This window comes from Peromyscus californicus, unplaced genomic scaffold, assembly GCF_007827085.1.
Source record: "Peromyscus californicus insignis strain IS unplaced genomic scaffold, ASM782708v3 Scaffold_18__1_contigs__length_77618521, whole genome shotgun sequence".
Classification (NCBI taxonomy): Eukaryota; Metazoa; Chordata; class Mammalia; order Rodentia; family Cricetidae; genus Peromyscus; species Peromyscus californicus.
In genome coordinates, this window is record NW_026294480.1 from 74,234,496 (window position 1) to 74,259,592 (window position 25,097).

General features: G+C 40.9%; 2 protein-coding genes across 17 annotated transcripts in view; both read right to left on the bottom strand.

Annotated features, from left to right (window-relative positions):
• Nucleotides 1–25,097, bottom strand: part of Fam172a (family with sequence similarity 172 member A) — a 483,175-nt gene that overhangs the window by 130,823 nt on the left and 327,255 nt on the right. Inside the window, exon 10 of one of the 16 annotated variants that reach the window (XM_052743681.1) lies at nt 7,533–7,600. The exons of the other annotated variants lie outside the window; for them this stretch is intronic. Coding sequence (XP_052599641.1) covers nt 7,548–7,600 — 53 coding nt within the window. The 3' untranslated portion in view covers nt 7,533–7,547. Of the gene's footprint in view, nt 1–7,532; nt 7,601–25,097 lie in introns of those variants that run through there. 16 annotated transcript variants of the gene reach the window in all.
• On the bottom strand, nt 17,085–21,593 carry Pou5f2 (POU domain class 5, transcription factor 2). The gene has a single exon (XM_052743694.1). The coding sequence runs from the start codon at nt 18,185–18,187 to the stop codon at nt 17,180–17,182; it is 1,008 nt and encodes a 335-aa protein (XP_052599654.1). The 5' UTR covers nt 18,188–21,593; the 3' UTR covers nt 17,085–17,179.

Below are 25,097 nucleotides of genomic sequence, written 5' to 3' on the forward strand. Positions count from 1 at the left end.
TTTTTTTCAAATAGATCACGACATTCTATCATTGTTTAATACATGATAGACACCAATGAAAGTGGAACTGGGAGCGACATTCAGCCTTGGGAATATATGTAAAATAGATGAGTTGCCTAGTATGCACAAAGCCCTGTGATCAACAGTGCCATAAAGGAAATAACAATAGTGAGGGAGAAACATTGAATACCTGGAAACCCTGAAATATAAGTGACTCACTTTTGAAATATTAAATTAGTTATTTTAGCAAATAAAGCAGGATCAATACTAACTACTAGACTCAGTCTCTGCGTGCTTTCAGGTAAACTCTGGCCCAGAGGAGAGATGGCACCAAAGTGCTTCGGGGTGCAGTTAGACAGATGAGTACACTGTGTCGAGGGCAGTGTGGGAATGCTACTACAAGTCACATGGAAGGCGTGCACAGCTGTCTCTCCATGCCCTCTCCTGTTCTGGTCTGCTGTCTGTTTCTCCTCTTAGTCCCCCACTGACCTCCTGGGGATGACAAGTCTTCACAGTGGTCACACGGCCTTTCACTGGCTCCTAGCTTATTTCCTTGTAGAGCTAACCTGTATAGTCCTCTAAAACTCGCCACTGGGGAGTTATCCTCAACCCCTGGATTCCTTTCTCACCATGTGCACTCCTTATCTATTTTCCAGGTATTTTGTCCTTTAGATACTGCTAAAGAGCAAGCACAGAGGGACAATGTTGCTGTCTATAAGAATGTAAGGAAGACAGATGTTGCTGGGAAATGGTCAAAGCTGCTTGATCTGAAGTTTGGGGACTTCCACAACCGAGTGAGGCTGCGTATTCTTGTTTTACATGCCATGTTCTGGGTTATTACCAATGGCATATATAACACACATTTTGGTCTGATACATTTAAAATATGAATATTAATGAACATATGTACCAGTATTGAGAATAATGTGAGAAGTCAAATCATTACTCATATATAGTTTCAAACTTTAATATTGATGCAAACTAAGTAACATAAAACATGTATAATCAGATAATGTAGTAAAATATAAACACATGCCTGTGATTAGGACGGGTAGATTCTTACAGTGAGTCTTCGAATGACTATGCAATACTCCACCAGACAAATGATTCATTATTGTCCTCACTGAAACAATGACCGAAAATACAGAGTTGGCTTTTAGTAGGAAGTGATAGTTCATTTATGTATGGTTTATTCCAACAGCAGCAGCACTGTATCAACTGTAAGAAAATATTTAAATCATAAACTCAAGTCCCTTCTGTTTCTTAGATGTTCACATGGCACAGATGTGTGCACAAAGAATGTTCATCAAATAAATTGTTTACTGACTAATATAGGAAACTCAGTTTAAAAATTAAAATGATACCTTTTTTATGGATTGTGCCATAATCTGGTACCCCAAATAAAAAGGATAAAGACCCTTTCACTTTCCATGAAAAACATCACATTTCTGTTAGTATTTTATTTAAAATTTCTTGACCTAGAAGACAAAAATCTATGGCTGTTGATTAGCTACCTTAATGCTGTAACACCGAAGCAGAAAGACATTCTCTTTCTATCCACGCTGTGAGCATGCTTGCCTTTTGGGGTGCTAAGGAAAACAGTTTACATTTTAAGTTAGTACACATTCACTAAGCACACTAATGGCATATAATACATGGAATGTGATCATCTGTATGGCTGATTATAACAGAAAGAATGATTTAAGGTTACAGCTGAAAATCATACTTGGTATTTACTTATAGTTAGCAATATTCTTAAAAGTTTTTATAGAAACAACAACCCACTGTCCAAACATCCTCTATGCTGTTTTTAGCTGTTTTCTTAAGTGCATATAATCATAACAAATTAAAGATGAGTGACAAGATTGACCATGACACACTAATTTGATGATGTTAATGACTGGCAATGCTTAGTAGCACTCTGGTCAGACTCAGTCTGGTGAGATGGTTCAGGTCAAGCACCTGATGCCAGGTATTTCTCTGGGAAAATGAATTATGTCTTCATCAAGGTATCCAAGATCTCTTCCCAAGTAATGCCTTCTACCCATGGGATCAAGAGATCCAAGAGATCCAAGATCTCTTCCCAAGTAATGCCTTCTACCCATGGGATCAACTCTCCTGTTTTCAAAATAGAAAAAACAAATGCCTACTAACTTCATTAGTCCCAGGTTTACTTTTAATTCCATATTTTAATAAATGATATTTAACCTTATCAAACTACAGTGAACGTTATTATTTCTTTTCAATACCCAGTTTTTGATGGAGGGTTTTTAAAAATTATTCATCTATTTATTTTACATCCTGGCAGCAACCTCTCCCCTTCCTGCATCCTCCTCTCCCAGTCCCTCTCCCCCACATTCCCTCCCTTCCCACACCTAATCCCCTCCTCCTTTGTCTCCAGGAAAGGGCAGGTCTCCTAAGAATATCAATAAAACATGGCATATCAAGTTATAGTAGGACTTAATCATCTCCTCATGTAATAAGGCTGAGCAAGGCAACCCAATATGGGAAACAGAGTCCCAAAAGCCAGTAAAAGAGTTGGAGACAGTCCTCTTTCCTGCTGTTAGGAGCTACAAAAGAAGACCAAGCTACCTAACTGTAACATACATGCAGAGTGCCTAGGTCAGTCTCATGCAGGTTCCCTGGTTGTTGGTTCAGTCTCTGCGAGCCCTTCTGAGCTAGGTTGTTGACTGCGTGAGCCTTCTCTGGTGTCCTTGACCCCCGGCTCCCACACTCTTCTCTCCTCCTCCTCCGCAGGATTCCGGAACTCCACCCAATGTTTGGCTGTGGGTCTCTGCATCTGCCTCCATCAGTTGCTGGATGGCTCCTCTCTGATGACAGTTGGGCCAGGCACCAAATTGGTTACAGGAGACGGCCAGTTCAGCTACTTATCCACTATTGCTGGAGTCTAAGCTGGGGTCCTCCCCATAGACTCCTTGGAGATTGCCCTGCGCCAGGCTTCTGCCTGACTCTGAAATGCCCCCAGCAATCCCTTAGAATTCTCCCTCTATCCACCCCAACCTGATCGCTCATGTTCCCAACTCCACCTGCCCTGGATCCAATCATGAAATCTCTTCTATTTCCCCTTCCCAGGGAGATCTGGGGGTCCTTCTCCCCATGAACTCTTCATGGTTATCCTTTATTTTATAGCTAATACCCACTTATGAGTGAGTACATAACCATGTTTGTTTTTCTCATTCTGGGTTACCTCACTCAGGATAATTTTTTCTAGTTCCATCCATTTGCCCGCAAATTTCCTGTGTCCTTGTTTTTAACAGCTGAGTAATACTCCATTGTGTAAATGTGCCACATTTTTTTTATCCATTCCTTGGTAGAGGGACATCTAAGGTGTTTCCAGGTTCTGGCTATTACAAATAAAGCTGCTATTAACATAGCTGAGCAAGTGTCCTTGTGGTATGATTTGGGATGATTGAGCATCCTTTGGGTATATGCCCAAGAGTGGTATAACTGGATCTTCTGGTAGGTTGATTCCCAGTTTTCTGAGGAAATGCCACATTGACTTCCAAAAGTGGCTGTACAAGTTTGCACTTCCACCAGCAATGGAGGAGTGTTCCCCTTGCTCCATATCCTCTCTAGCATGAGCTGTCTCTTGTGTTTTTGATCTTAGCCATTCTGACCGGTATAAGATGGAATCTCAGTGTCATTATTTTATTTGCATTTCCCTGATGGCTAAGGATGTTGAACATCTCCTAAGTGTCGCTTGGCCATTTGAGATTCTTCTGTTGAGAATTCTCTGTTTAGATCTGCACCCCATATTTTTTTAATTAGATTATTTGGTTTGTTGATACCTAGTTTCTTGAGTTCTTTATATATTTTAGAAATCAACCCTCTGTTGAATGTCAGGTTAGTGAAGATCTTTTCCCATTCTGTAGGCTTCCATTTTGTCCTATTGACAGTGTCCTTTGCCTTACAGAAACTTTTCAATTTCATGAGGTCCCATTTATTAATAGTTGATCTTAGTGCCTATGTTATTGGTGTTCTGTTCAGGTAGTAGTCTCCTGTGTCAATGCATTCCAGATTATTTCCCACTTTCTCTTCTATCAGGTTCAGTGTATCTGGATTTATGTTGAGGTCTCTGATCCACTTGGTCTTGAGTTTTGTGCAGAGTGATAAATATGAATTGATCTGCATTTTTCTACATGCCAGCATCCAGTTAGACCAGCACTATGGTAATATTTTATTTGTGAACTAACAAATAAAGCTTGTCTAAAGATCAGAGTGAGGATCTAAGCTACTAGTTAGCCATAGAAGCCAGGCAGTAGTGACATACACCTTTAATCCTAGCACTTGTGAGGCAGAGGCAGATCTCTGTAGAGTTGAAGGCTACCCTGGGCTACACAAGATTGATCCAGTCTAAAAGAGAAACAAAGCTAGGCAGTGGTGGCACATACCTTTGATCCCAGCACTTGGGATCTCATGTCTTTAATTCTAGCACTAGGGAGGTGGAGACAGTAAGTGATATGGCTGGGCAGAGAGAGAGAAAAATGATGATATGGTGGGAGGATACAGGAGCTCACCCTCTTTCAGGCTGAGGAGTTGGCAAGGTAAGAGGTGGTAACTGTGGCTTGCCCTTTTGTCTCACTGATCTTTCAGCATTTAATCCTATGTCTGACTCTGGGTTTTTATTAAGACCAATTAGAATTCCTGTTACACAACACCATTTGTTGGAGATGCTTTCTTTTTTCCATTGTATAATTTTGGCTTCTTTTTAAAAAATCAGATGCATGTAAGTATGTGAATATACATCTGGGTCTTTAATTAATTTGATTCCATTGATCCATGTGTCTGTTTTTATGTCAATATCATGCAGTTTTTATTTCCATAGCTCTGTATTAGAGCTTAAAATCAGAGATGGTGATACCTCTGGAAGTTCTCTTATTGTACAGGATTGTTTTAGTCATCCTGGATTTTTTGTTTTTCCATATGAAGTTGAGTATTGTTCTTTCAAGGTCTGTAAAGAATTGTGTTGTGAATTTAATGAGGACTGCACTGAATCTGTAGATTGTTTTGGTAAGATGGGCATTTTTACTATAATAATCCTATTAATCCATGAACATGGGAGATCTTTCCATCTTCTGATAGCTTCTTCAACTTCTTTCTTCAAAGACTTGAAGTACTTGTCATACAGGTCTTTCACTTGCTTGATTAAAGTTATGCTGAGATATTTTATATTATTTGAGACTATTGTAAAGGATGTTGATTCTCTGATTTCTTTCTCAGCCTGTTTATTATTTGTATATAGGAAGCCCCACGGTTTTTAGTTGAGACATATTTTCAAATTTCCAGAGAAGAGATACCGAGATACCGGATATAGCTCAGTTGTACAGGGCATGGTTGGTATGTATAAAGCTCTAGATTTGATTTCCAGAAAACTCCTTCTCTCTCTCTCTCTCTCTCTCTCTCTCTCTCTCTCTCCCTCTCTCTCTCTCTCTCTCTCTTTCTCCTTCCTCACAAGGTATATATAGAATAGTGATATTATTTAGAAAAGTGCCAAAAAGATAGACCATAGACCTGAAACAGTGTGGTTCTATGTCTAATGAGTTTTCTTTTTTAATCATGTTGCTATCTCCTATTTAATTCCTTTGTAGGGAAAAACTGTCTTCTGTTCAACTGTCTTCTCATATCTGTTTTCCAATACAAACTTGGATTTTCCCTGGGAGTGGTAGGTATTATGGGTTGAATTATAGTCCCTTCAAATTGATATTCTAAGTTTTCATATCTTAAAACATGATCTTACTTGGAGCTTAGGTCTTTATAGAGGTGATCAATGTAAAAGAAGTCATTGGGTAGGCCCAGCACTAAGCATATCAGGATGATTATTACCTTTATATGACATGGCAGTGTGGACAAAGACATGCATAGAAGGAAGATGACACACAGCGTCACAGAGAGGTGACTTCATGCAAGGAAAGAGGGAAGACACTCTTGGTTTACAGCTTGCCAGTGAACCAGTCCCTCCTTCACATTAATCTGAGACTTTCAGTCTCCAGGGACAATAGCTTCTGGCTTAAGCCATCTACTCTGAGGTGCCTTGACAGCTCTAGCAAGCTGGAATAGCAGATCTTAGAAAAGCCAGAGAGTACGTGGTTATTTCTCCTGGTCCACCTCTGTTACTGTAACAAACACCTGAGACAATCAATTTACATGGATGCAAGGTTTATCTAGGCTCACTCTTCTGAAGAGTTCAGTCCATACCCATTTGGTCCTGCTGGCTTGGGGCTTAGGTGAAGTACACATAGTGGTGGGGGCATGTGGCAGAGCAAACGCATTCCTCTTATGTCCAGAAAGCAAAAAGATGAAGGGGAGGGGCCAGGTCCCATTATCCCTTCAAGTGTATGTCCCAAATAAATGGAAGCCCTCCATTAGGTCCCACTTTCTAAAGCACCACGACCTTCCAGCTGGACCAAGGTAGAGACCAAACCTTTAAATGTAGACTTTAGAGGACATCTGGACTTTTCTTCATCTACATAATAGTAATGTTCAATGAAGAGATTGCATGAACAATGGGAGGATCATGCTTGTATTTGGGAAGAGGAAATGAGAAACAGCTGATCAAGAAGGCAGCCTTCTGTGCAGCTCTCAGTCTGGTGAGTGTGCCACATGCTCTGCTCACACCTGCATTCTGCTTCACCAGCCTCTGATATAAATCCTAGGTATACTGCTTTGTTCTTACTGTGGATATTATGCACATGTAGGCTGGAAAAAAGAGAGAACATTCATTTAAACTATATAATGCTATATGGTTGTCAGAAAGGTTCAATCTGAATCCTTTAAGTGAAAACATTGTCAATTGTCCTATTACCTAGTTGTCAACTAAGAGAACAGACAGTTATAAATCTGTCCCAATCCCTGTCTCTTTTGAGACAGGCTAGCCTGTACTGTACAGTAGTTCAGGCTAGCCCTGTACTGAGATCTGTGTACAGAGATCTGCATGTCTCAGCCTCCTGAGTACAGAGATTATGGTGTGTGCCACCATTGCCAGCTTTATACTTATATTTCAACCATTATCATCAGCATTGAAATTTTCTATTATGAAAGTTCTCTGGCAACTGAGACTAATGACTATACTTTCTGCTCTTTTATTTATTTTGGGCTACCAGTTGTTAAATGCTTTAGTTTACAGAGATGCAGAAGAATTATTTTTGTGAGCTATAAGCAAATCATAGGCAAACTGTGATAGCAGCATTATGAAGAAACAGTTATTTGGTGCTACATAAGAGATAGATTTCCTGAAGATTTCTTTCAATAGTAGCCAAATTTTATCAACTTTTATCCTGTTCATTGATAGATGTAAACCAAGGCTCTTAAATGAATTAACTTGTTTAAAGTAACAGGGACAGTAGGTTACCGAGCCCATATTGAAACCCAGAAACACACTTATACGTATATGATGTATATGTATATGTACACATACCCCAAGTAATAACTCATCTATTTGTGACTAGATAAAAACATGTCAATTTAGTTTAAATTTTAGCTCATTTATGGGAGAAACAGTATCTCCAAAAATACTCACATGCCATGGTATTACTCCCAGATTATGCCTGTGTTCAGAGATAGGCTCTTTACAGATAGTTCAGCTAAAAGAGATTATTAGAGTAGATTATAAACAAATGAGATTCACAGCCTCATACATGAGGGATATGAGCAAGACATTCAGAAGAAAGATAACAAAGATGCAAGGAGAAGGAGGTCGTCTGAGAGCCAAGGAGACAAACCTGGCCTTCTCTCAGTGCTAATACACAGATCTCACATTCAGACTCCATACCAGTGTGGAGACAGAATTCTGATGTTTAAGCCAGCTAATCCAGCAAATTTTGTTTGATAGTCTTATGCAATGCCCTACCCACAAAGATTTGTTTTTAACTAAAAAGACTTATATTAAGATTTTAAATTGGATTCAGTAGATTATAAAATAATAAAAGAAGAACAGGACACAAAGTTGGGAGGAGAATGTGTTGGGGAAAGTCCTGGGTGAGTTGGGAGTGAAGGCAGAGGTGCAGATAATAAAAATAACAGTATATTTGTACTTGTATGAAGTTCTCAAAGAATAAATACAAATATTACAAAGAAACAGAAACTACAAGAATAGTTTGTATGACTACTCTAAGGACAACAGAGGGTGGTTTTCTTTGAGAGGCCTGTGTTCATTCCTTTTGAATATCTCCCATTCTCTTAACCATTGTGCCTAAGCCTCTAAAAGTATCTTTAATAAAACCTCCAATTCTGATACATAAAAAGATTTTACTCTACTCAATCATGAGTTTTAAATTTATGCATTATCATCCACTCTAAAACAACAAATCAAATTAAGTAAGTATCTGTCATAATACTGCCCTGACAGTTACATCCACTACTTGGAAGCGTCCTAGTCTATACAGGCTAACAGAAAAAAGAGGACTAACTGTGAAACAAAACAGTCATTCCCTTGCAGAAGGAATGCCAAACATGCTGTACAGTTTTAGAAGGAATGAATTTAAAATGTAGTGACTTTTTCAGAAGGCCCCAATTTTTCCTGTTTCAATGGAGTCTTTGGCAAGCAGGCAGTCGAAGAGTGAACAGTAGTAAGTAAAGTCAGTTTTATTTTGTCGTTTTGTTGGGAGTCAGGAGGAGGGAAGTCTAAGATGTCCAAGTTCAAGCCAAAGCATCCAGCTCTGTGCAAGTTCACAGCAGGTCTTCTAGCTGCAGTGAGGCGGCTGAGTGGCCAAGAACTTATGGCAACAACTCACAGAGCCCCTTCCTGGGCTTCCTGTAGTGTTCTTGTTCTCTGATGTTACCAGGGGCTTGCTTTAAGGATTCTACTAGGTACCAGGATGGCTTCAAATGGATAGAGAAAGAATCCTAGAAACCGACCCTGCCTTTCAATGCACAAATTCATAGGTCTCCTTTGTATTCGTTTGGTTGCTTCAAAAATGACAAGCATGGAAGGTTCTGTGTTAAAAGCAGAATTTTATATTTTCAAATACTTTTTAAAATTGAAAATAAACATTCTGAAACACAGAAATGACTTGGGTTATATTATACTCTAAATATGGGTTAACCACACAAAGGTATATAAACACACAGATAGTTATTGTAAATTACCATGGTGCACAAGAAAATAGACATATGGCAGGTGTCTACACTTTCTGAGCAACATCACACTCTTGAATTAATGGGCATTTGGTTTTTTAAAATTCCCTAAAATCTTAATCTTTTGCAATGTCTTCTAAAGCCTAACATACTAGATATATAAGTGTGTGTGTGTGTGTGTGTGTGTGTGTGTGTGTGTGTGTGTTTATGACTCAGTACTCCTGTGTAGCTGGAAGTTTTCCTGTGTCCCACAAAACTTCCAGCTACACTCCTGTTTAGAGAAATGTCTTTTATAGAAATAACAAATGCAAGCAAAATTGAAAAGGTTGCATTTGTTCTTTTAAGAAGTATTTTATAGTTCATGTGTTTCCATTCGTTTGGCTATTTGTCCCTGTGCTTTATCCAACCTTGGTCTCAACTATTCTCGCTCATATAAACCCTCCTCTTTCTCGCTAATTGGACTCCCAGAGCAATGGCTGAGGGGCCCCCAACTGGATCAGGCCCTCTGAATGGGTGAGACAGTTGATTGGCTTGATCTCTTTGGGAGGCATCCAGGCAGTGGGACCGGGTCCTGTGCTCATTGCATGAGTTGGCTGTTTGAAACCTGGGGCCTATGCAGGATCGCTTGGCTCGGCCTGGGAGGAGGGAACTGGACCTACCTGGACTGAGTCTACCAGGTTGATCTCAGTCCCTGGGTGAGGTGGGAATGGGGGGTGTGTTGGGGGCAAGGGAAGGGGGTAGAACAAGGAAATCTGTGGCTGATATGTAGGACTGAATTGTATTGTAAAATAAAATAAAATAAAGAAGTATTTTATAACGAGAAATTACTATTTTACAGACAAAGATGACTGGGATAAAGGTATGCTGTGGATTGTTAAATTTTGAACAGGTTTTTCAAAAATAGTTGTTGGGACATATGTAAATTGATAAATGTAATCCACCACATAAACAGACTGAAAGACAAAAACCACATTACCATCTACATCTACTTTTATCCTTCATGATAAAAGTCCTGGAGAGACTAGGGACATACGAGATATACTCAAAATAATAAAGGAAATACACAGCAAACCCATAGCTGACAGCAACCTAAAAAGAGAGATACTCAAAGCATTTCCACTAAGATCAGAAACAAGACAAGGATGTCCACTCTCTCCACATCTACTCAATATAATATTTGATGTCTTAGCTAGAGCAATAAGATAACTGAAGGAGATCTAGGGGATACAAATACGAAAAGAAGTCAAAGTATCTTTATTCACAGACAATATGACTGTATACAAAAAAGACCCTAAAAATGGTACAGAAAACATCTACAGCTGACAAAAACTTCCATCAAAGTAAAAGAACTGTGTGATAAAAACTTTATCACACTAGGGAAAGAAACTGAAGAAGATATCACAAGATGGAAAAATTCCCCATGCTCATGGATTAACATAGTGAAAATGGCCATCCTAACAATCTTCAGATTCATGCAATCCCCATCAAAATTCCAACATAATTCTCCACAGAAATTAAATGGAAAATTTCCAGTTTATATGGGGACACAAAAAACCAAGGAGAGATTAAAAAAATCCTGAATAATAAAAGAACTGCTGGATGTATCACCATCTCTAATCTCAAATTGTACTGCAGAGTTATAGAAATAAAAACAGCATGGTATTGATATAAAAACAGACACACAAATCAAAACAGAACTGAAGACCCACACCCAAGTCCACATATTTATGGACACCCGATATTGATAAAGAAGCAAGAAATACACACTGGAGAAAGACAGCTTCTTTTATACATGGCACATGTCAAACTGGATGACTGCACGTAGGAGAATCCAAATAGATTCATATTTATTAACCTGCATAACACTTAACTCCAAAAGACCAAGGACTGCAATGTAAGACCAAATACACTGAATTTGATAGAAGAGAAAGTGGGGAATAATTCTGAACTCATTAAATAGCACAGGCACTAAGAGCAACAATTATTAAATGGGACTTATGAAACTGAAAAGCTTATGTATGGCAAAGAACATTATCATCATTTGGATAAAGCAGCAGGTTACAGAATGGGAAAAGACTTTTTTTTTTTAACCAACTACACATCCAATAGAGGGCTAATATCCAAAATATACAGAGAACTAAAAAGCCTGGATATCAAGAAAACAATTAAAAATAGGGTACAGATCTAAACAGGGAATTCTCAAAAGAGGAAACCCAAATGGCTGAGAAATACTTGCAGAAATGTTCAACATCTTTAGTCACCAGCAAAATGCAAATAAAATTACTTTGAGATTTCATATTACCCCACTAAGAATGGTCAAGATGAATAAAAAAAATGATACCTCATTCTGGCCAGGATGTAGAGAAAGGATAACACTTACCTACTTCTAGTGATGATGCAAACATGTACAGCCACTATAGAAATCAAGAAGCTGGAAATAGATCTACCTGAAGATCCAGCTATATCACTCTTAGCCATATATCTAAAGAACTCTACATTCTACTACAGAGACACTTGCTCTTTCATGTCTATTGCTGCTCTATTTATAAGAGTCAGAAACTGAAAACAGCCTGGATGTTTGTCAATGGATGAGCAGATAAAGAAAATGTGGTACCATTTACACAATGTAACATTACTCAGCTATTTAAAAACCAAAATCATAAAACTAACAGGCAAATGGATGGAGCTAGAAAAAATAATTGTGAATGAGGTAACCTAGCACCCCCCAAAACCCCAAATATGGCACCGATTTGCTTACATATGTATATTAGCTGTTAAGTCTTTGAAAGGCAAGCTACAATCCCTATAACCATAGAGGCTAGGTACAGAATAAGGGATTCGTGGGGAGGGAAGTATCTCTCAAGAAAGGATAAAAAAGAGTAGATAGTTATAGATGGACAGGGGGTGGGGGGTGAGACTGGGAAAGGAGGGTTAAATAGAGTTGGGGAGGGAAGATGAAGGCACGAGAAGGAGCACAGAGAAGAGATCTAAAACTAAAGGCCCTTTAAAGAGTTGTAAGGAAACCTACTATACTAGAGGCTTCTTAGCTTCTATACACATATGAAAAATATAAATAGAATCACCAAATAATGGGAGGGAAACATTCCAATTGGACATTTCTTGCAATTAAGTGAAACCTCCACTGCCCGGAGTGGATTACATCTAATTGAGCTGTTGGCCAAAGGAGGCCCATGGAAACTCCCAAACAACCCAGATACTGCTAAGGCCATTAGTTCCTCTCCACAAACTGATCGTAATGCCCCATTGCTGAGGACAATACCTACATATCTCATTGAACACAGACAAGTTGAGTCAGTGCCTAATTAGAACCTTCACCCTCACATCAGAGGCGGGAGGTAAACACTAACGAAGCCGCCAAACCCGCTGTCTACAATGGTGACCTGCCTACATGTCGAAGGGCAGTAGTGGCACAACAGCTGCAGGCGTAACCAGCCGCTCCTAGTTCTGATTCAGGCCCATTCAATGGGTGGAACCCGGGCCTGACCCTCTTCTGGAGGTCAAGAACCGGAGACTGGGCCATGGACCTAGGGAAAAACCAAATACTACTCTTCTGCTAAAAGAACATAACAATTCTATTATACTCATAGATCAGTGTCTTGCTCAGCCACCATCAGAGAAGTTTCCTCTTGTAGTAGATAACTGGACAATGTATGGAGAGTGAGAGACCTTGAAACACTCAATCCTAAATGGGATGCCTCTATCAATTCCCTCCCCTCGGTACTTAGGGAACATTGCAGAAGAGGAGGTGGATAGATTGCAAGAGCCAGTGGGGATGGAGGACACCAAAGAAACAAGGTCTTTCAGAAACAATACAGTTGACACACATAAAAACTCACAGAGACTGTGGCGGCATGCACAGGGATAGCACAGGTCCAAGGCAGATGGGGTCCCAGCATTGATAGCAGAAGTGGACACAAGCCCCATCCCTGAACTATAAGCTATCTTCAATTGACAACTGATCGCAAAGGAAAAGTTAGTTTTCTCCAATGGAGTCTCACTGCGTACACAAATCTCATGTAAAGGAAGACCCCATGCCTAGCAGCAGATGGCTAACACAAAATGAACTCAATGGTATTTTTGGAGGTTTTTTTGTTTCATATGCTTTGTCTGGGCATTTTTTTTTTAAAAAAAAATCTCACCTTTTGCTCATGTATTATAGTTTCCAATTGTGTGTTTTTGTGGGACTTCTATATGAGCAAATGTGTGTGTCTCTGTGTCTGTATGTGTTTCCTGTGCATTTTCTTTGCCTTTCATTTTTCTGTTTTTTCCTATTCTATCATTTTTTTGTTGTTGCCTGTTTGATTTTTAATGAGAGAGATGATAGACATACATACATACATACACACATACATACATACATACACACATACACACATACACACATACACACACATACATACATACATACACACATACATACACACATACATACACACACATACATACATACATACATACACACATACACACACATACACACACACATACACACATACACACACACATACATACAAAGAGAGGAAGGGTATGGGTGGAGAGGCTTTGGGAGGAGTTCTGGGTGGGAAAACATGATCAGAATATATTGTATAAAATCTATTTTCAATTAAAAACAGAGAAACAAAACATTTCTTAGGGCTGAGTGTGATGGGAAAAGAGTATAATCCTAATTCAAAAATAACCTGGGCTACATCGTGAGATTTAAGTCAAAATAACAAATACACCTTTATTTTTAAGTAATAAAAGGAATATTGTAATGCTTACTCCTACCTCTGAATTTTTTCACGTATGCACACAAGTATCTTCTCATAAATATTCTTACATGTTAAAATGATGGGTCATGGAAAAATTAAAAGGTTTTCATGTGAATTACCTAACAGCCTTTCATGATGGTGGCACCAATTTGCATTCCAATAAACTCAAGAGTCAAATTTCTTTTTCTGTGATTTTCCCCCATCATACTGTATAAACTACTGTAGTTTCACAATATCTTGTATATATAACTAGGCCACCATATAAAATTAAAGACTTTTGTGCATCAAAAGGACAATATGAAGAGTAAAAGGACAATCCTCAGAATGAAAGAAAATATTTGCAAATTACATATCTGATAAAGGTTTTAACATCTAGGATATGTAAAGAAAGAAATACCAATTTAAAAATGGGCAAAATAATTGAATCAACATTCCTTTAAAGAAGAGAAAAAACAAATGGACAATTAGCATATGAAAAGAAGCTCAATATCATTTGTGAAATATCATTCATTGAAGAAATGCAAATATAAACCACAATGAACGATCACTTCACATCTACTAAGAAGGGTATAATGGGAAAAATGATAGGGGGATAACAAGTGTTGGCAGGAATACGGAGAAACTGAACCCTATATGTTCCTAGAGGGGATTCAAAATGGCACATCTGCTGAGGAAGACCATTGGCAGTGTCTCAAAAAGTTAATAATCCTGCAATTCTTGGCAATTAACAGGGACCCACAACTGGCCACCATGCAGAGAATAAGAGACGGCAGAGGGCTCAGCTCTATTTACCCACTCCCCAAAGGCTCAGGGGTCCCTGTGGAAGAGGGGGGGTGGGGGTAAGACAGAGTCGGGGCAGTGGACGACTATAAGGACAGTGTCTTCTGGACTCAGCAGGGCATTTGCACATGTGAGTGCACAGTAGTGGTGACAGCAGGCACAAGACCCACGCAAGCTCAAGCCAGAGAAAATCCCAGCATGGAGGGGAGAGGTGGGCATGAATTCCTACCCCTAGCTGATGCGCTACTGGCACTCAACAATGCCAATTGCTGGGAGAAGGAGAGTCAGTTTTGACCACACTCCAGGGCAAGCCCCAGACTCAAGACAATTTGGGAACATAGACTGGGCTGGATGGAGATAAGAAAAAAATCAATTGAGAGAAAACAAAGTTGGGTGGGTAGAGAGATGGGGATGGATCTGGGAGGAGTTGGGGGCTGGGAATGAATATGAGCAATACATTGAATGAAATTCCCAAAGAATTAATAAAAATGTTATTAAAAGAAAATAAGTTAATAGAACCACCTGACTCAGCCATTTTATTCTTAGGTATTTACTCAAGAGAATTGAAAATACAGATTCAATGGAGTCTCTAGTACAACTCTGCATAGCAATATTAGTCTAAGTAGACAGATACACAAATCATAGTATATTTATGCAGTGGAATATTGTCCAGTCATAAAAAGAATGAATTCTGACAAATACTGCAACATATACAAGACTTGAAAACATGCCAAGTGAGATAAGTCAGACATAGGGAACATTATACGAATATACTAATGTAAATATCTGGAATACACAAATTCACAGAGACACAAAGCAGATGGTTCGGGTCTGGAGGAAAGGAGTTAGTGCACAGTGGCTACAGAGTTCACACTTCAGAACTGTGACACAGAATTGGAATAGGAGGGCAGTATAGTTGCATATTTTGAATATAATTCAGTTGTACAAACTGAATTTACACTCAAAAAATGGTTGCAATAGTAAATTTTACCAGACGTAATAGTTAATACTGAACTATCAGTTTCTATAATGAGGAAGAACTTACTAACTAGGGGCATTAGGTTTGTCTGACTCATGTGTGCTGATAAAATCAGTCATGGAATCCAGGAAAAAGGTCAGGGTGAGTTCGCCACAGCTTCTCCTTCTGACTCCCCTGAGGCACCTCTCAAACAGGCACCAGAAAACAGAACAAAACAAGAAATAACACATAAAAAAAGTAATTACTTCAGAAACAAATTAGAAAAAAGAATAATGAAAAGAACCAGAAGAAACCATGAAAAGACCATGAATAAAAACCAAAATTAACTCAGAAAACAAAGTGCAAAATAAAAGTGACACAGTATGATCTCTGAAAACGCCCTGGCTATATCATTTGGAATATTGATGAGGAAAAGGCATGGCGGCAGAACCTGGCGAGTCAGCAGAAAGCCGTCGCCCAGGTTACATCACAGTGATGGAGTTTTAAGAGACCCTGTGCAGGTCTGCACCAGAAAATCAAAAGTCAAAGAGATTTTTAAAAATTTTTTTTTTTTTTTTTTTTTTTTTTTTTTTTTTGATGCTGGGATCAAACCCAGGGCCTTTGCGTGCTCTATCCCCAGCCCTGAACAGGAAGATTAGGAATTGATCAGAATGGAAGTGGAAAACTTGAAAAAAAATCAGCTTTGGGGAAAAGGTTGGAAAAGGGGCTTAAGTGCCCGTTGAGAAGCAGTTCTGTAGAGTCAAGTGTGGACAGCAGGAAGAACAGTGCCCTGGCCATCACTATTCAAACCATCAGGGAACTACTACAAGAATGATCCTAGAGGCACGGCACAGCGTCAAACAAAGTAAAGGATATCCCAAGGAACAAGCCAAAAGAAATTCTTAGAATTAAGAGAGAATTAGGGCTGAGGACTGCGGTGCTTCAGCTTCCAACCTCAGTAACCATCAGGTTTGGATCAGAATGACCACTACTAGTCAGGGTAGGCGAGGCCCAGGGCAGTGCATACCCAGAGAAGGTGGAGAACCGACCCTTACATGCACCCCACCACCCTGGCTGGAAGTGAAAAGGTGGATGGGGGGGAAGGGGCTCCCAGGCAGTTCATGGGTCTGAAAGGGCTTTTGTTCTACTTCCTATTCCATTTCTAGGCCTTCCCAGGGAGTAATTGTCATTCTAGATTTTGTGTTTGTGCAAAGCTGTTTGTTTGTAATAAAAGCTGGTATAGTAGTTTTCTGTGACTTGCATTTTTAATCTTATACTGTGTTCTTAAAGAAGTAAACTCTTTGTGATTCCTGAAACAATAAGTAACAATGGGCACGTCTTTAATAATAAAAAAAAGAGAAACAAGTGTTGAAGCCACAAATATATTGTAATGCCAACGCCAGGGACAAACAAAGGTAAGAACAAAATGAAGCTAGTGACCAGCTTTAACTTCCCTCCCACCCTCCCGTCGTAGATCCAGCCTTTAAATTCTTTAGGCAGAGAACTGAAGGCTAAAACCCCCAAACAAGCCCCTCTTCTCTCTCTATTCTCTGATCTTCCCCTGCAGGGTAAGTCCCTCAGCTTAACAGCCTGGGGAGGCCCAGAGTGGTGGCTGGGGCCGACAGCAGGGCTCCTCGCACAGGAAATGGGGTAGAGGAGTACAGGGGTGTAAGACATGATCCCCCACAGTGGGGAAAATCAAAATGGAGCCCCGGTGCTAGGGTAAAGCACACTGGTGGCCCTGGGAAAGGAGACCCCGTTGCCCCCACATCCTCCCTCCGGGAGGTATCACTGCTTGGCCAACTGCCCATCTGGCTCCGGTTAGAAAACCACACTTGGACCAGATCCTTCTGCAGCCGGAGGCGCCCAGCAATATAGCTGATTTGCTGGGGCGTGGGCTCTGGACACTGCAAGAACAGTTTCTCCAGATTGCTCCCAATGCGTCTCTCTCTGCTAGCACGTCTCCGCTTCCGGGCCTGCTGCAGGATCATCTCCATTCTGCATATGCCCAGAAGGTTCTTCTCATCTACTTCCTCTAGCCACATTTTCAGCAGGGGTCGCAGCTTCCACATGTTGGCAAGGCTGAGCTGCTGGGCCTCGAAGCGGCATATGGTCGTCTGGCTGAGAACCTTCCCAAACATAGCTCCTACAGCGAACCCCACATCGGCCTGTGAGTACCCCAGGGTCATCCTCTTCTGTCTCAGCTCCTTGGCCAGCTGCTCCATCTCTTTCTGTATGGCTGAAACGTCCTCTGGCAGTGCCAAATTTGGCATGTACCTCAGGGCGATGTAGCGTCCTGGGCAGGCATCCTCAGAGGAACTCTGGGACCAGGCCCTTGCCTCACCCACTCCGTAGGGTGCTATCCCACCTCGGAATTCATAAGGCGAGGGACCCAGAGGCACTCCCCACACCTCAGGGCCTGGACAGATGCTTGGTCCAATACCTGGCCGCACCATTAATCTGCCTGTGGCTGCTTGGCTGCTCAACCAGGTTGGGGTATCAACTCGCACGGGCACTGGCCCTTCCAGGCCACCACCACTATTGCCTGGGAGGGGGTAGACGTTTGAAGACCTGCGCCCGGCCATGGGGTGGACAGCACCCCCAGCAAGAGTCTGGTAGGAACTGATGGCTCTCGAGGCTTCTGAACAGCCACCAGCCTCGCCCTCGAGCCCCGCCCCCCAGTGGGCGGAGACAGCAGTGCAGGTAAGAGACAGGATCAAGTGTTTGGAAGCTGGGGCTTGGAGATTCTGGTAACTGAGTTCTCCGGGCTGAAAACACCGCGCCTCTTGTCCCGAAAGTTACTTTTAACTCCTAACTTGGTACAAATCTGGAGCTTTGCACCTCCATGCAGTCAGGTCCCTCGGTCACTACTTGGATCCTACCTATCCTTGAATGGGACCCAAGCCTTGACTTGAGTTCTCAGAAACTCAGATGTCCCTTTCTTCTCACGCCCTCCAAACCACCATCTTGGCTTCACAAGTACTAATTAGCCACCTATATTTCAGGCCTTGCTGACAGTATCTGTTCATTCATTAACTACTCCATTTCTACGATCTTGATGTCAAAGTTCCTCCTGTGAATATCCTCAGTCCCTGTGCCTGCAGAAACTTAGGCATACATGCTTCAATTCCTAACTAGGGTCAGTTTACTGCCTCAGATTCTAGACCTACACTCACACTGTGCCACTGCACTCCACTCCGTCACTGGCAGAATTTTTGGATAATATTAATGTTTCTCCCACCAGTCCTGCAAACGTGCATTCTAACTCAGCTTCCGGTTCTAAGCTTTCTCACTCAACAGACAACAGACTCTGTCTTCTTGCTTTCCCTCTGGAGACAGGTTTCTGGGCTTACCTGAGCTGCAGCTGGCCACTGAGAATGCTGCTTGCACTATCTGCTCATCAACACCATCTCTTCGGTCCCTGGCCTCTCTCCCACCAGAGATACAAAGGTCTCAACTTGTCTTTCAACCATGCCCCTAACTCAGGCATTCGGTTCTAGGCCCCAAGTGAGGAAAACAAGGAAAGAAAGGAGAAGAAAAATCTAACAGGTCCACAGCTTCCGAAGAAGAAAAAAAGAGTACCTTGGCTGGAAGATCTCAGCCTCATGCCCTTTAATTTTTTTAAGCCAACCACAATACAGCTCTGTCTCGACCCATGTCTACTGAAATTGGCCTTGTTGAGGTCACTGAGAGCCTTCCAAGTATCAAATCCAATAGCATTGTAAAAATCCACATTCTACTAATGTTTAATGCACTGTCTGGCAAGATATAGTTTGATCCTCCTTTAAAAAAGTATATGGAAGTATCAGCCAACTTTTCCCCCTGACTTGTTTTCTGACTTCCACATCTGTATTTCTGCTGTCCCAAATTAAATTAGTCTTAGGCTTCTCCTTCAGAGGCCACAGGGCTGGCCAATGACATGATCATAACTCAGACACACAAATGTAAACTTCAGAGCTGTTCTTCAACTTCGTGATATTGACAAGACATAAGACACTGGATCGCAGCCTTGTGAAACATGGGGACTTGCTGTCTCTGCCATGCTTCTTCCCCTTACCTACTTAATAGAGCACAGGATCTCTCAGGCACTATAATAACAACTGGCTTGAAGTTGGTTTCTTCTGCTTCTCTTTCAGGTTCATCTTTCACACTACTGCTATAGATAACTTTCTAAAAGCAAACCCAAACCAATCCAAACCTGAAATAACCAAAGAAACCTACTGACATCACTTTACTCTTCAAGTATCTCAAAGCCGCCCTCTTCTCTGCTCACAATGAGGGCTGTTCACAGGACTGTGCACTACCCGGTCCAGTCATCACACCCTCTCCCCAGTCTTAGCTCGTGCTCAAGGAGAAACCTGCTCTTTTCCCTGAAGATGTTTGCACCCTGTGTGCCCCTGTTCATGTTGCTCCTCCCGCCCAACAGTTTTCCTGCTTCTCAGTCTCAGTACTGTTTAGGAGTCTGCTTAGATATTCTCATTAGAAAAGAATATCCCTGATCACTCTCTGCAAACTTCAGCCCTGGCTCCTCTGCTGTCCCCTCTCTTCTACTTTACTTTGGCCTTAGTATACACTGCTATCTAGTACATATTTGTCTATGTGTCCACTGTCTGTTTCTTTACTGCTGTGTCTACAGGGTCTACTATAGTATCTGGCATACACAAGGTAATCAGTGACTAAAGAAGTATGCTGTACCTCCTATTAACTGTAAGACTCAGGATAGATATCCCTTCATGGAGACCCTTCCCCAGGCAGAAAAGAGGTCTTTATTCCTTTGGTAGTACTCCTCTCATAGTTAATCAAGTTTTTACTTCACTATTGCAGTAGACATCAACAATTCTTTCATGTCTCCATCTCTTCAATTTAAGAACATTTATGTGTCAGTAAGTCTAGAACATGAGACAACCCTGACTAATATAATGCACAATAAATTTTTGCTGAATGGCAACTTTTATGATATTGATCATAAAGTAATGCTAATGTAATACTAAGAAGCTTGACCTCAGGATGCTCTCATCTTTCCTCTCTTATATTACAAGGGACATATAACCCTCTCAAGATGAGGGGAGCACCATGAAACTAAATCAGACTCAGCACTACAGAATGTAAGATTGTAGATGTGGTGGTTTAGAAGACAATGGCCCCCAAAGGGAGTGGCACTATAGGAGGTCTGGCTTTGTTGGGTTGGGTGTGGCCTTGTTGGAGGAAGTGTGTCACTGTGGGGGTGGGCTTTCAGGTCTCATATATGCTCACACTACACCCAGTGTCTCAGACTACTTCCTATTGCCTGTGAGTCAAGATGTAGAACTCTCAGCTCCTTTTCCAGCACCATGTCTGCCTGGACACCACCATGTTGCACCATGATAATAATGGTCTAACACCTCTGAAAATGTAAGCCACCCGAATTATTATTATTTTTTTTATTTATAAGAGTTGCTGTTGTCATGGTGTCTCTTCACAATAGTAGAAACCTTAATCAAGACAGTAGATATGGCCTTGAAGATGTTTATCAGCAAATCGACTGCTATATCTGCAGGCTGAGTATCTGATTTATTTGAAGTTGATCAGTTTCTGCTGGAGTAAGTCTGGGCTAACGGTAGGATGCTTGTCTCACTCACTGCTGCTCCCCAGCACCCACAGTACAAAGAGAAGAGACGTTTATTTATTCATTTACTTTGTGGTGCTAGGAGAAGAAATGTCAACTTACTGTTAAATAAATGAACCTCTGCAGCATCAGTGCTGAAAAGACTTCCAATTTGCTGGAATTGGATGACAGTCTCTGAAATCCAGCTTACGAGGTAAAGAATTTCACTAAGGAATAGTTGTGCTGATGTCTATTCTTTTCACGTATACATGTATGCCCCCTTCCACTCAACTCACAAAGCAACCAGTGTCTGCCAAGTTGTATCACAAAGAGAGATAAAGGAGAGACATGGCAATTATACATTAAGGTTTGCATAGAAAAAAAAACCTCACTTGCACAAGGGAACCAGAGAGAAAAGATTCATTAGTTGTTTAAAAACAATAGTTGAATAGAAACATTTTAGTGAATTGGAAAAAAAAAAAAACCTGACGAGTTCAAATGAATTTGAACTAAGCTTTATTGTATTAAACGAATTAAAACAAAGCAGCTAAAAATAATATGCTTAAAGTGAGGCTATATTAACTTGATGAGTTTTAAAATTAACTTGGGTGTTCTCAATTACTCAGTTAGACCTCATTTGCCAATATGCATATCTCCTGGTTTGTGCATATGGGGGTGGGGCACTACAAAGTGGAACTGAACTCATAGAGTTAAGGGAATCTTGGTATCTCTTTAAAAGTACATTTAATGCACTATGGAAATAGTAGGATCAGAGGAAATAAGAAGTAGTGTATTTGGTTGGCATAATAGAGACCAGAGGAAGCAACTATAGGAATACCCAAGACAACCAGTACTGCTTGGACCGAAGAGCTTCAAAGGCTACACTATCAACTTCACCATATATGGGAACTCTTCTTGAGTGACTAGATCATGATGTAAGAATCAGGCCATGCTTATCCATGGGAATTACAGGAAAGCATAAGAAGCATGAGGCCTCAGGCTCTCAGGTGCTTATGTGAATGAGGGAGAAGACAAGACTGTCAGAAGAACAGGGAATTTACCCAAGGGGAAGTTACACACTTTCTATTATTAGTATCCTTGGAACTAAGGATAGTGCTCTGAAAAAGGTGTTTTAAGTGGAAATGCAAAATGCACTAAGTATGAGGACTTGTATTCTTGAGTTTTCTTTGAGTTTCTTATTCTGAGAAGGCAAATAAAACTACCAGGATCCATTGGTTGAGAATCAGGAAATGGTGGAAGAAGATTTGGTAATAAATAACCTTGTAGGATGTAGCTCATCTTTTGGGGAGGTCTTGCCCATGTATTTCCCTCCCCTCTGGACTTTCAGATACATTTGCTGCCTTAAACAATTAGCTGGAGTTCATGTGGGAGACATGGAACTTCCCTGGGATTGTGATACAGTTTAATTTCTATGTATATGCCAAGCAATGTGTTAATGCCTTCATGAGTGATCCACACTGTTCTGAGGATAGTAAGTTCAACGAAAAAACCAACTGCTTGTGAGGCTGACTATCATTAATTTAACGTCATACTGTTGGTCAGTTATTTCATTGCCTTGCAAGGTGATGATTTTATTTTTCCAAATGCACCTTTTGAAAGTGTGTCATGCTTCAGGTAGAAGGGGTTTCCTTAAGAGTGTACAAAATGAGGGGCTGGAGGGGTGGCTCACTGGTTAAAAGCACTTGGTGTTTTTGCAGGGAACCGATCAGGACTGGTTCCCAGTGCCCATATGGAGGTTTACAACTATCCATAATTCCAGTTCCAGGGGATCCGACATCCTATTCTGGCCTTTGAGGGAACCAGGCATGCACATGGTGCACAAACAAGCATACAGGTAAACACTACATCAAATGAAAGCAAAAACAGTGTCTGGGACAGGCAGTGGGGAGAAGGGCGAGAAGGAGGGGAACACAGCCTTGGGTGCAGGTAATAGGGCTAGAGTGTACTGTATGAATCTATTGAAATCAAAGAAACCAGTTATTTTGTGTAAGTGGTATATACCAGTAAAAATGGAGTATATGGGAAGCCCTAGTTTTTTAGTAGTATCACAAATAAACCAATCTTTTTTGAATCCAGTTAAATTATCAGAGCCAGCCAAGAATTATGCAAAAGTGGGACAGAAAAAAAAAGCAAAGTAGACTGGGCTGTGCTGGTCTCTTATTTCTTTCCCTCTGCAGGCATTAGGTGAGTTAGCACTGCTAAGACAGCAGGGTGATTAGGCGCTTTCTCTTAGAAAGGCAGAAACAGGGCCACAGGACCCAGAATGATCAAGGAGCAATATAAAAAGCAACCACAGGAGAAAAGATTCACAGACTAGTCACAGAAAAGTCTTCTAGATCTAAAAAGTAAAGTTAGGATTGTAGAAAACTCTAGTAATTAAGTATTATAAAGATAGGTTCTTTGTATCTTATCAGAAGTGAATTAACACAACAGTACAAAAAATTAGTTCACTGAAGACAACTTCAAAATACATCACAATGACCACACTGCCAGTTCTGTCTTTGGGTTTTAAGTGTTCAACTGTATACAGCAAAATAAGATGGAGAAAATAAGTTATGAATTTAAGAAAAATTAATATAGTATTATGAATGTGAAAGTTGTTACCACATAGAAAAGCCTAGTCAGAGCAACGCAGGGACTAACTAGCTTGTTCTTGTTCTAGTCTTGTTCTCTGAGATAACCTTCATGGCAGGTAACACACAGCAGTGTTTGCTACAACACAAAGTAGGTAACACTGCAGTGCAGGTAACAGTGTTCTGCATTGGGATGATGTGATGAGATCATGGGTGGCCAAGCACTGGGCCGAGCTCTGGGAGTTCTCCTGAAGGAAGGGAAGAGGGATTGTAAAAGCTGGGTCTGTGTGTGTCTATGTCAAGGTCACGACAGAGGAACCCACAGAGACAGCTGACCTGAGTTCGTGGGAGCACATGGACTCTGGACCAACAGCTAAGGAGCCTGCCTGGGATGGGCCTAGGCCCTTTGCATGTGTGTGACAGCTTTGTAGCTTGGTCTGTTTGTAAGGGCCCTAGCAGGGCCCTGTCCCTGGCACTTAGCTGGCTTCTGGGAACCTGTTCCCCATGCTGATTACCTTGCTCAGCCTGAATGCAGGGGGAGGAGCTTGGTCCTACCTCAACTTGATGTGCCATGCTATGTTCAAGCCCATGGGAGGCCTGCCCCTTTCTGAGTGGAGACAGAGGATGAGTGGATGGGGAGGGTGGTAGATGAGAGCTGGGGGAGGGAACTGGAAGGGAGAAGGGAGGGGAAACTGTGGTCAGCATGTAAAATAAAGAAAAAAATGTTAATAGAAACAACAAAGATCATGGGTAGAAGGATAGCTCTCTGAATATTAATCACAACACAGGCTTTTACCCATAAGACAGTGCATAGCAAACCTGGACTGTAGTGGTGGTTTGAACAAAGGGAATATTAACTTTGTGTCAGGATGACAGACATTTATGGTCACATTTTTATAATTGTTGCTGCTGTTGTTTTTGTTATTCTTTTTCTTAGTATTACTGATACAGGGTCTAACTATGTAGCCCTGACTGTCTTGGAATTCACTGTGCAGACCAGGCTAGACTCAACGTACAGACATCCACATGCCTCGACCTCTCAAGTGCCAGGATGAAAGGTGTGTACCACCATGCCTGACTTCTTTTATTATTTTTAACTTTGCCGTCATACACTTGCTGAGTATAAGTAAATACTCATTCACAAATATGAAACTATGTAGTCAGAGACAACATAGGGATTTAGAGTATTCAGAAAAATGCATTTCATTTCATTTTGTAAATCTGGGCATTCATGAGACATGAATTTGCTGTGCTAGAAAATAATATTAAGAGTGAAAACCCTCCAGCCTTTATCAGAAGCCTCAGCAAATTTTCGTT